Source organism: Eschscholzia californica, unplaced genomic scaffold (genome assembly GCF_041429995.1).
Source record: "Eschscholzia californica isolate CP2 unplaced genomic scaffold, dmEscCali1.0.p SCAF_4, whole genome shotgun sequence".
NCBI classification, from domain to species: Eukaryota; Viridiplantae; Streptophyta; class Magnoliopsida; order Ranunculales; family Papaveraceae; genus Eschscholzia; species Eschscholzia californica.
Genome location: NW_028238461.1, coordinates 25056624 through 25069852, shown reverse-complemented (window position 1 = coordinate 25069852; position 13229 = coordinate 25056624). Strand labels below are relative to the sequence as shown.

General features: G+C 33.8%; 1 protein-coding gene across 1 annotated transcript; it reads left to right on the top strand.

The window, feature by feature from the left end:
* The first annotated feature begins 6755 nt into the window (after positions 1 to 6755).
* On the top strand, positions 6756 to 9174 carry AHP4 (HPT phosphotransmitter 4). The gene is made up of 6 exons (XM_086634761.1): positions 6756 to 6910; positions 7155 to 7285; positions 7371 to 7439; positions 7548 to 7619; positions 8326 to 8398; positions 8983 to 9174. Exons 1-6 carry the CDS (start codon positions 6851 to 6853, stop codon positions 9028 to 9030), a joined length of 453 nt encoding a protein of 150 aa, XP_086490887.1. The 5' UTR covers positions 6756 to 6850; the 3' UTR covers positions 9031 to 9174.
* Positions 9175 to 13229: the final 4055 nt, after the last annotated feature.

Genomic DNA, 13229 nt, shown 5'->3' with positions numbered 1-13229 from the left:
AATAGATATTCTTTTGTGTAACCCGATGTAGGATCCGGTCGAAGTTAGCCGCGAATTACTTAGTAATTCGACGAGCGTAGTTGGTTTCTAGCTAAACACCACGACCCCTAAATCGTCCGGACTTGATGATCTTCTTCATCAATTGTCCTATCCGACAAATTTCTCGCATTGCATCTTTGGTCGAAGGACATCTCCTTACGAGATTGTCAAGACTGTAAAGGGATTTTCGAAGGCGACATACTCTCCCTGAATACTCCCCCTGAGCCTGAAATCCCAATGGAGGATCTATGTATATAATTTCTGATAAGTTGCTATTGAGAAATGCATTTTTGACATCAAGTTGATAAAAAGGCCATGAATAAGACACAACAAGAGATATTAATAAACGAAAGTTATTTTAGCAACGGGAGCAAAGGTAGCACCAAATTCCTTTCTAGGTATTTGATTAAATCTTTTTGCAACGAGGCGGGTTTTGTATATGTCAATAGTACCATCATCCATGTACTTCACACTAAAAACCCACTTACACCCTATTGTGTGTTCACCGGGGGGTAAAGAAACAAGTTCCCACGTTTGATTATGTTGAAGGGCATCCATTTCGACTTGCATAATAGCCACCCAGTTAGGATTCTGAAGAGCTTCACAGAGCGAGGAATAGAAATTGACTCAACCTGAGTAAGAAAATATTGGTATTGACTAGAATCACCTTGATAAGAAAGATACTCAGAAATCTGATGGTTAGTGATACATGTAAGAAGGTATCGAGAAGGCATGCGTCGTTCCCGAGTAGGATATCTAGGAGAGACAATATCAGAAACTAATAAGGAGGGTGAAGGATTACCTGATTCCAGAGAAGAGACTGACAATGGATTCTGAGAGTGTGATTAACGAGAGTAGTCCCATAAAGGAACAAAACCTTCGGCATTTAGAGGCGGAGTTTGGCTAGAAGAAGCGGAGGACAGTGGAGCAGACTCAAGGATAGGAATTGGTCGTGGAAGAGAAGAATTGTCCTCCTTAGAAGACTCCCTAGCAGTATCTAAGAAAAATGGAACTTTTTCTATAAAAGTTTCATCCATATAATGATAGAAACGACATGTGATGGGATCATAACACCTATATCCTTTAGACATTGAGGAATATCCTAAGAATACACACCTAATAGCCTTATCATCAAGTTTAGTACGCGTAGGACTATGGTTTTGGACGAAACAAGTACATCCAATCACATGACGTAAGATAGGAAATAAGGTGCGACATGTGATGGGATCATAACACCTATATCCTTTAGACATTGAGGAATATCCTAAGAATACACACCTAATAGCCTTATCATCAAGTTTAGTACGCGTAGGACTATGGTTTTGGACGAAACAAGTACATCCAATCACATGACGTAAGATAGGAAATAAGGTGCTATATGGTTGAAGGACATGGAAATGAGTCTTTCCTTTCAACACTTGACTAGGGATTCTGTTGATAAGAAAGAATGCAGTAAGGACTGTAAGTGTCATAAGGACTTGGGAACACTCATACCACGTAAAAGACATCGAAACTGACATAATATGATGGTTTTTTTCGTTTTTCCACACCATTCTTCTCTGGTGTGTATGGACATGTAAGTTGTTGAAGAATTCCCTTTTTGTTAAGTTCAGAATGAAATTCGTTAGTTACATACTCTCCACCATTATCATATTTAATGTTTACAAGCGGTAGTGTTGAATTGGGTTTTGATCATTTGAAGAAAGTTAGGAAAATGAGTGTAAACTTCAGGTTTTGTTTTCATAAGATAAACCCATTGCATCGAGTGTAGTCGTCAATGAAAGTGACATAATAACGATGTTTGGACAAGGCTAACGCTGGAGAAGGTCCCCAGAGATCCGAATGAATGAGATAAAAAATATTAGGTGCACGATGCATACGAGGAATATAAGACGTATGAGTATGTTTTGATAATTCAAAAACCACAAAATTAAACTTAAAATCTGAGTAAGCTTCTTTTAAAGAGGGAAAAGAGGGAAATAACCAACATAAATATAAAGTTTGCATGTCGATCCTAAGCGTGCATGCCATAAGTCTAAAGTTTTGAAAATAGACGAATCCAAGAAAAGTAAAATAGAACCTTGCAAACTAGATGAAAATATCTGAGAAGGCAGCGAAGCTTGCAAAATGACGAAACAATTTAGTGTTTTTGCAAGACGACTCATTGATAAGAGATTATAAGCAAACTTAGGAACGTATTACACTGAATGTAGAGTTATATCAGTGGATAAACAAGCACTTCCTTGACTACAAATGGTATAGATGTCCCATCAGCAATACTCATTGTCTGATCAACAGGAGTAACATTGGAGGTAAAAGTAGATAGCTCGCCAGTCATAGGATTATTGGCTTCTGAATCCAAAATCTAAGTAGGCTGATTTGACTTACCATGAAGAGCAACAGAAGTATTAGCAGCAATAGCAACCATAGGTTCAGAATAACGTGTTAAGCCCAAGTGTATTGCAACTCGGCAATCTGGGACTGCAGTTGAATGTAATCTGGTTGAGGAACACGGTGAGACAGTGAGTTGGTGCTGGATGGGAGAGAGATAAATCTGTACGAGAAGCTAAAGTCATTGTTGTCCTATAACCAAGTCTAAGAAAAATCACAGATTTGAACAAAACAATACCACACACTAATATAATAGATATACCAGAATTTCCAAGACTAATTATGATAAAATTAAATGTAGAAAATGATGATTAGACTGAAAGATTAAGAATCTGAATTCAAACCTAAGGTTTTAACTTGAAAGGTTCATATGAAGAAATCGGAACAAGAAATTCAAACCAGGATAAATTGATTTTGGTTAATTCTCGTCTGGATCGATCTTCACGAAGGAGATGAACACTTCTCGTGGACAATAACAATAGCCCTAGCTCTGATACCAAATTGAATTCTTATTTTTGTGTATCTTGTTTCATTCTATCAAAACCTCTTTATATAGTCTAGATACAAACCAAATAATACAATCACAAATTAAATAATATATATGATCCTAATACATTATCTAATCTTAGTCTAACAATGGGAACTAAATCTAAAAATAAAAATCATATATTTCCTAATTCCAACAAGTCTCGCTCGTGCAAATATATTCGGGGATCTAACACGTGTCGCACTTGTTAATCGATTAGCCTTTTTACTGGTGAAGACTGGTCAATGTTTGACTCAACATGAGTTCCCCTACTCCTTAGCAGAAAACAAATATGCTAAGGTGTATTAAAACTCAATACTTCTCCACCTGTCATGGTTAGTCACAGGTAAAAGTCCATACAACAATGTCAACAACCCTTGGTTGGAGTGGTAATAAGTATAGTCTACCATCCTAGAGGTTAAGGGTTTGAAACACGCTGACCAATTCAAAAGAAAAAGTCCATACATTGTTAAGGAAAATTGTCAATCAAGTCCACATAATGTTAATAGAAATCTCATTAAAATGTTAACGAAAATCCATAAAAGTCCATAGACTCGCCACTGTCAATGAAAATATACATGGTCATGAAATCTATGAATGCTCGGATTGACTACCTTTTTTTTGTTGAAACATAGAACTAATATTAATAATAAATAAGTGTACGATGATTATACAAATGATAGATAAATGGTGGTATATAAGACCATGTACGAGTGCATTTGTGTTTCCATGTCCATTTAGCTAGAGAAATCGTTGGGATATTATTGTTGCGCCCTATGTGATCAAACTTGATGTTGTGAAAAGATGGAAGGAGTGGTTTGATTGTCCGCATATAATGAAGTACTTTTTTTTTTTTTTGTTGAAAGATATAATGAAGTACTTGGAAAAATGGAATTGCCCTATGTGCATGCCTCAGTACATGAGATTTTTTTTCCTAGATGACACTATAGTGATCCTCAATTCAAAAGACATCTCTCTAAAAACTAAAAAAATATATAGGTGTTATTTCCTATATAGGAATTGTTTCTTTTAATATTGAGTAGACAATTGAGATCCTCAAAAGAAATAAAAAAGTATTGAGTTTCTTCTTGATACATCTCAATATTAAACGTTGTCATATCATCATAAGGCCCAAATTGAGTCTTGCATCGGAGAGTTCTTTGTAAAAGAACCTCAAAAAATCCTAGGTAGCACATAGAGTTTATCAGTTTGAGTCTTGCATTGAAGATGCTCTTAGATTGTTTTTTTTCTAAAGCACGGATGATGCCCTTAGAGCATCTCCAATGCAAGACTCAAATTAAGAAACCCTAAATATTACTTAGGATTTTTTGAGATTTTTGTAACATTCAAATTGGATTTTAAGATGATGTCGCAGCATTTTAATATCGAGATGTCTCAAGAATAAACTCAATATTTGAGATTTCTTTGAGGAATGTCTCAATTGTCTACTCAATCTTAAATAAAAAAATATTTATCTAGAAAATGAAACCTAAATAATTTTTTAGAGTGTTGCAGTAGAGATGTCTTTTGAATTGATCACTAGTGACGTCTAGGAAAGAAAATCTTAATTGAAACTAGACACATATCACAATTTGCATTTTTTAAGTTTTACTAAGAGATGCTCATAACCCTACTGCTACTCGCTCGCAATGAGAAAAAAAAATTTTGCTGCAAAGCTTGAAATCAAAAGTTGAGCCAGACAAATTTGGTCAAATTGGGTTGGATATTTAAATCGAACTTTATAGATATTTAATCTTTGTATGGAGGCGATGACATGAAGCAGGTTGATTTTACTTTAATTAAGATAGCAATCCTAAAAAGATGCAAACTTCATGCAAAATCATATTTTAGGGGATTTCTTATATGACGTGACCATGTGTTGCATGCATGCCTTTCATCTAGGAGGATGAGTTTAAACTCTGGGAGAGGTACTTGATGTATTGTTTAGTATATATCATTTTACGAAAACAGAAAAGGAAAAAAGGAAATCCTTGTTATGGTTTTTTATTGAGTTAATTCCTATTTGGCCCCCTACTTTGTGACCAACTTCTTTTATGGCTCTCTATTTTCTGTAAATTTAAATATGGTTCCTTTTTTTTATGTAAATGTCCTAACTACCCTTCCTTTAATTATTTTTCTAAAATAAAATTAAAAATAAAACCTTAATTGTATTTTGAAATGAGGTGGAATTAAGGTTTTATTTTAATTTTATTTTGAAAAAGTATTTAAAGGAAGGGTAGTTAGGACATTTACATCAAAAAATGGAGCCATATTTGAATTTACAGAAAATAGGGGTCATAAAGGAAGCTGGTCACAAAATAGGGGGCAAATAGGAATTAGAATTAACTCTTTTTTATTTTTGTTGAAGAGATAATACAACAAGATCAAAGAACTCTAAAACACGAAGTAAAATTCGAGAGGGAGTGCCATGTGCGTCTTTTATGGTGTTTCCTACCCCACTTCGTCAGAGCGTCAGCCTATTTGTTATTCTGTCGTGCGGTGTAAGAGAAGATTATGCTGGTAAAATGCTTCTTGAGATTGAGAATAGCTTCAGTATGTTTGCCTGACTTGTCATTGTATGATTTTGCTCGGGTCATGGAGATGCTTGATTATGTTGAGATTATCGTTTTCTATCTGGAGATACTGTATATGTAAGCCAGTCGCCCAGTGCATGGCACATCGGATCGCTAGACATTCACATTCTTGTGGTTTAATAGACCAAATAAAAATGGACAAACATAAAAATAATCAAATGGTCGAATTTTGGTGGATATGATCTCTTGTCTGATACCAAAATGTAAATTTTTATTTTTTAATTAACAATTTTAGAATGATGTGATGTCTTCAGAAGTACACTGTACTATAGGTTATTTATAGTGCATGAAACTCAACCTTACCTACGAAGAACATTTTTTCTTTTTTTTGGTTGAACTTACCAAGGAAGAACTAGACATAATGTACCTTACTTTTTAATTAACTTGTATTGTAATAACGTTTTAATTTCTTAATAAGAAGGATACAGTTCAACAAAAAGAACTTACCAAGGAAGAACTTACATCTTCAACAAAAAAAAAAAGAACTTACATAGGTCAAGTTGGCCTATTGGGGTACCATCTGTTTTCCTAATTATAAACAAAAGTATATAAAAAAGTGAACATTCCTATATTAATATCAATAAAATATCTGTTTTTTGGTCTTTTTGTTTTTTTGAAAGGAAATATTACTAACACCTAAGTATATGGTTATAGTACATGTGAGATATAAATTGAGGAATATAAAATCAAATTGTTGTTTAGCTAGTTTGTCCCCTAGGTTGTTGTTTGCTCCGTTGATGTACGTGAATTTGATGTTGTTGAATCGATTGATTAATTTCTTTATCAATTTAATGTGGATGATATGTATAGCTTTCTTGTCGTTATGCTGATGTTGGATCAGATTTCGGTTATTACTCTCACATGATGAATTTATATTTGGGCTCTACTGCCCATCATACTCCCATTAGGATTGCTTTAGCTTCACTCTCTTCACTGGTTCTTGCTCTGAGATGAGATGTCTTAGTTACAATGAACTTTGTCTGGTGATTGTATAATAAAACTATTACCAATATATTAATTAATGTTACTAGAGAAGTAGAGAACATTTTGCCATTACAACTCTTAGATCACTTCCAAAAAAAAAAAAAAACTCTTAGATCATCTTAATTAGCTTAGCTAGGCAGAATCCCAAATAGTAGATTAAAACATATTCATGATAAGTTACTTTCCACCACCATATATCAACTCTATAAATACTCTTCTTTGCCATTGTATTTTTCATCATCATCAAGCCTTTCAAGCTCTAAACTTCTCTTTTAAAGAACAAAAATCTTCATCTGGTTTTTGAAACTTTGTTGATATGGCAACTAGACATTTACAAAACCAGGTTGCTTGCATGAGAGAAAACCTCTTTAAACAGGTATAATTAGCTAGCAAGGTAGCTAGTAGCTATATCTTCTTTTACTTTTTCTATACCTAAACCTAGCTAAATACCTACCTATAAAAATCTCTTGATGATTACCTTTCAAGAACTTTCTTCATTAAAAAACTTTCAAGAAATCCATACAATACAATATTTATTTATTTATTTTTGCACTGAATCTAACTAGCTTATATATAATAGAGTTGAACTTATAAAAGTATGTTTTTTTTATTGCTTACAGGGATTTCTAGATGAACAATTCATCCAGCTAGAAGAATTGCAAGATGCTGCAAACCCTAATTTTGTTGAAGAAGTTGTGACTTTGTTTTTCAGAGATTCAACCAGATTGATATCTAATATTGATCAAGCTTTGTAAGTTTTATATTGATCTTGATAAACTCTTTTGTTTTAATCAAATATATATGTGTTAATTAATTTTTTTTTTTTATTAATACAGGGATAAAAGCACCCTCGATTTCAATAAGCTCGATAATTTCATGCACCATTTCATGGGTAGTAGCTCAAGGTACAAACTATACAATGACAACAACAATTATTATTAATTAATAAAAGAGTATTAATAATAATATTAATAATAATTTTATATATAAATATAAATGGATTTATGGTGCAGCATTGGACCTAAAAAGGTAAAGAACGAGTGCATACAATTCAGAGAATATTGCAGACAAGGAAATGGAGAAGGGTAATATTATTATGCTTTATTCTATCTTTTTCTCATTTCCTTTTATAATAATTTATCTTCTCATTTCTATTCCTTTTCTCATTTTGTGTTTCATAGTGCTGTAGTTACTTGAAAATAAAATTCTTAAGCGGGTAGTCAATCTGGACACTTTATGTCCATGTACATTTTTATTTACAAGAGAAAGTAGATGGGCTTTCATGGATTCTTATCGACATTTTATTAACGTTGTGTATCGACTTTCAAAGACTTTTGTACTCCATTGACAATTTCATTCACAAATTATTTTTGAAATATCAGTGAAAATATGTTATTTCATTGACAATATATGTGATTAAATGCTTTAGACGTTCGTGGATTTTAACATGTCTGCGATTGAATATTTCAGATATTTGCAGACTTTGAAATATTCCCGATTGAATGCTCCAGGCATTTGTGGACTTTGAAATTACCATGAATGCCGAGTAGAATCTCAATCCACTAGCCTTCCTTGTCCTTGAAGACTTGTTTTATGAATTTATGAAAAATGAGTAGACCTTTAAAAACGTTACAAAATTGTCAAGTCCAACAGGCTGGCCCATAGGCCCTAGTATCTGCCAACCCTTGTGGTCATAGTTAGAAATCGTTACAAACCTTGTGTCTGCACAAGATTGTGTTTTTATTGTTAATTATCCATATTATTTATCTTGTTCATTTTTTTTCATTACAGTTGCATTAGGACTTTCAAACAAATGAAGAAAGAATATGCAACTCTAAGAAAGAAGCTCGAAACCTATTTTCAGGTTTACTCTATATTTCATTAATGAGCCTCCTCTTGTTTAACTAAATTTAATTTGTATAATCAAACCAGTTTCCAGTACTTCAATGTTAGTTATTTGTATATGCATGTATATTCTATTCTATATATATATTAATACTAGGTCACTTCATTTGTTTGTTTTTTTTATGAAACGCCATTTGTCATTTCTCTTTGTTTATGTGGGACTATTCCCAAATGTCTCACTTAGCTTTCTATATCCAAATGTTTCAAATAAATATAGCTCTTTTTTAGTTTAAAAACTCTATTTTTCTTGGGTAACGTATAGTAATGTGATTCTGTGACATTACGTCGTCGGTCGAGTGTGCGTTTAATATCATATTAAGTAGGTGGATATCCAAGTCAAGCCAATTTGAAGTCTTAAATACCATTTTTTTTTTTTTTTTGATGAAACTTAAATACCATCTATTTGATCCTAAAACTCGTATCTCCCATTTGTCTATGCGCAACTATACTAGGAGTTTTTTTTATCCAAATTTGATAATAATGAAAGATTAGTGGATCATATTCTTAATCTTTTTCTCTCTCTTTTGTAATTTGATATTTCAGTTAGCAAGACAAGCTGGGCCCACAGAGACAGCATGTCGTCCCAAATAAGAAATGGGCATGAAGACAAGGGAATGGAAGTAGAAAGCAGAATATGTCTATGCTTTTCGTTTTTTATTGTGTAGATGCTTAAAGCTTTATGTATTAGGGTTTTTTGGTTTTACTGCTCAAGTAGTTATAAAATTTTGGTTGATACATCTTTGTTTGATCATATTATCAAATATTCCAGTGAAACAATCGTATCGGTAGATTAGATCAGAAACGTAGAACTTGTCTGAGTTTGTTTTCCTATTGAACTCCAAAGATTGTTTTAAAAAAAAAAAAATCCTAAGGCAATGAAATGCCATTATTTGAGTATAAGTCGTTCGAAAAGGTCTAATTAAATACTGAGCGAAAAACAATAATACACTATTACTTAGTAAAACGAAATTACAAGAAGAAGCGAAAATATGACTAGAATAATTTGAATTGTTTGACATATGGTGATAATGTAAGAGACTAAGAAGTAAATCCGAAGGAAGAATAATCTGTTGAAACGGAGACAATTTCGGATTGGTTCCACTTGGCAAACTTAAGAGACAAATACGGCATCGCGTTTGTCTCGTTGAGCTCTTAAGTTTTTTTGAATTGTTCAGCGTGTGCCTCGAACCCTTGACCTTTAGGTGGAAGATTATACCTCTTACCACTCCAACCAAGGGTTGTTGGCTCTTATGTTTAGAGTCAAGAATCACTTAAATCTGATTCTGTATGAATGAGATATTCTCACTTGAAATTTGGGCGCAAATTCTGTCAACTGAGAGACTAAACCGTAAGGGAGAAAAGTTAGTTCAGGGGCTTTTATGCAATAATATAACAACCAGATCGGATGGATGTTGCTGCACCCAGATGAGCTAATCTGCCGGCTCACGTTTTATATGTTTGGCGCGCTTCGGGCAACCTTTTGGAAGTTCCCTGGCGCCCCAATCTGACGGACAAGATTGATCCCGATTTGGGATCTCTTTCGGGCACGTGAAAATATCCAGGAATGGCGTTATTCTCGCGAGTTCCCTTTAATCGTACAATCCAAAAGGCAACTGACATTTGCAACACCCAAGCGTCGCGTCTCTTGGCCCCATCGATCACAGACCTGTCCCAAAATGAACAGACACGTCCAAGTACGTCCCATCTATTTAATTCTTATAAATACTTCAAATCAAGTACGATTTCAGATCCGTTTTTTCCAATATCATTTCAGAGTAGTGATATTACACAAAAATTTCCAATTTACTTCAGAAAAGTTTACCCATAAATTCCATTCGTCTTATGATTAGTTCGAAATTCCGAAGTTCATAATACTAGTATAATGTTCGAAGTATTCTTCTTCACGTACCTGAGAAGGAGAACGAAGTCGTTGTATTCTGGAGGCATAACGTTGTTGGCATGTGGGTACACACATGGCGTAATTCGTCTTAATAAGTTAAGAATATCTCGCCTCTGATGTTCCTTTTTTTCTATTGATATAAAAAGATTTCTTTTGTTCGACACTTAGGAGGTAAGTCTCACTAACTCTTTCTGAATTTTATATTAAACCTATACTTGTATCTAACAAAATCTACTCCAAAGAAGAAACAAATATATTCTTGATTATAATTATGTTTATGTTTATTTTTCCTTTTAATGTTTACCTCATTGATATGTTTCTATTTTTGTTCGTCTTAAGTTAAGAGCATCTCGCCTCGGCGTTTTTTTTTGTATTGATATAGAAAATTTTCTTTGGTTCGGCACTTAGGAGGTAAGTCTAGCTAACTCTTATCTCAATTTTATATTAAATCTATACTCGTATCCAACAGAACCTACTCCAGAGAAGAAACAAATATATTCTTGATACAATTCTATGGCCAGCGCTTTGGGGAAAGCTAAATAGTTTCCGGGGTGTGAAGACTTAGTCAAAAATTAGTCAATTTTGTTTGACAATTTTATTTTATAAATTGTTAAGGGGAAAAATAAAAAATCTCCACCTCACCTCACCTCATCATCTTCACCGGCAAAGGTTGCCGGCCGGTCAATTTTCCGGCCGGCGACCTTCAAACATTAAAAAAAAAAAATTTATTTCTCTCTCCTCTCTCTAAAAAAAAAAAAAAAAAAAAAAAAAATTTAATTTTAAGACCTAGATCTGGTCTGTTCTTGAAGAACAGACCAGATCTTGGTCTGTTCTGTTCGTGAGGAACAGATCTGTTCCTCACGAACAGAAGACCTTGGTCTGTTCTTGAAGAACAGACCAAGGTCTGGTCTGTTCTTCACGAACAGACCATGAATCTGTTCGTGAAGAACAGACCAAGATCTGGTCTGTTCTTCACGAACAGATTCATGAATCTGTTCGTGAAGAACAGACCTAGATCTGGTCTGTTCTAGACCAGATCTAGGTCTTAAAATTTATTTTTTTTTTTATTAGAGAGAGAGAGAAAGAGAGAAATTTTTTTTTTTTTTTTAATGTTTGAAAGTCGCCGGCCGGAAAATTGACCGGCCGGCGACGTTCGTCGGTGAAGATGATGAGGTGGCAGAGATAGAAGATGAGATGGAGGAGAGAGGTGAGGTGGAGAGTTTTTTATTTTTATTTTGAAACATATTCCCCGTAAAATATGTTTCCCCGGAAAATTTTCAAAATTTTGCATATTCCCTTTAAAATTTCAAACCCCGGAAACTATTTAGCTTTCCCCAAAGCGCTGGCCAATTCTATTTATGTTTATCTTTTCCTTTTAATGTTTACCTCATTGATATGTTTCTATTTTTGTAACCTCCTTAATATTTTAACTAGCGTTGAGGAGGAGTCTTAGAAGTTTACTCCAATTTCATAACTTCTTCTGATATCTAAGCCTAGAAAACTCTAATGAAAATGATGTATACCCTATTTGCTTCCGCTTAACCGGCGGCTGCAGCCGTTTCAATTACTATCATCCGTCAGAACTATTTTTTTTGTTTCATTTTAATTAGATAGTATCTTCAAACTCTTTTTCTTCTGATAATTTCTTATTTTCAACATTGTAAAGCGAATACACATAAATAAACATCTTACTAAAAATTGATTGAATTATGTCAACGGTTTTTTATCCAAGTTGGTTATGTTTGGTGCAAAATCGATGTCGCAAATTTATCGCAAAAAGGAGTAGTTTTATTATGGGGAGTTATTTTTTTCTTCCTCGTTGGAAGTTTTTATTAGCCGTCAATATCACTTTAAACTCTGCGTTGATTGGTCCCCAAGAGCCTTTGAACCCCTAGTGGTTATGAACCTCTGGCGCTCGGGGCCATGTTTGAGGGGGGGCAGACAGGACATCCGTCCTGATCCCCCACCTCAAAGGGGCCCACTTCAAATTAAGTACTATACATATATATAGTAAAAAGAACTAATTGAAAGAGATAATCATAACAGCAAGTGGCTTAATGGTGGTATAATTATCTCCAGAATGAAAGTTCGCGGATTCGACCTTCATAGCTTCTAACTTTTTTCATTTGTTTTTAGTTAGGACAAATCCGTCACATTAGCTATTAAAGAAGAAAATAAAAATATGTATTAGGTGATTCCAAAGGAAAATTGTCCTAGAATGTTTTCTTAAGAGCACTAATTCGCAAAGTAGAATTTAATTCACAACATGTTTCGATTATTATCGTTAACATTCATCATTTTTTCTTTGATTATCTAAGAATCTAATTAATTATTTGCTATACTGCTTGCATATCAAAGAAACTTGAAAAATAATTAAAGCTATGATTCATAAACTTCATACAACGAGTATGGTTTCGTCAACCATTTAATATCTACATTATTGAATAATTTTGTTCTTTTATTTTATTGATATGTATATAGTATTTTTTTTAAGTTTGTGTTATCATACAAGAGGGTCTCTGGTAAAGTTTGGCACCGGGCCCTCAAATTCTCAGCCACGGCTCAGCTAGCGTTGATTGGTCCCCAAGAGCCTTTGAACCCCGACTGGTTATGAACTTCTGAAGCTATCCAATTATGTTCACTAAAATCTTGTTGACATGGGCCTCTGAACCCATAGTAGCTATGTTTACTAAGTGCGACATTTTTTTCCAAAACGACTACTGAATCTGTTGTAATTGTGTCATATTTGCTCGTCCCTGTTATCCCGATATTACGTAGTTATTTACGTTATCTACACCAAATATAAGTTTGACAAATAAATAATTCAACGATTTTCTCAATAAAGATTATCTCTTCAAGTTACTTTACGAACATAACTTTCGATTTAATC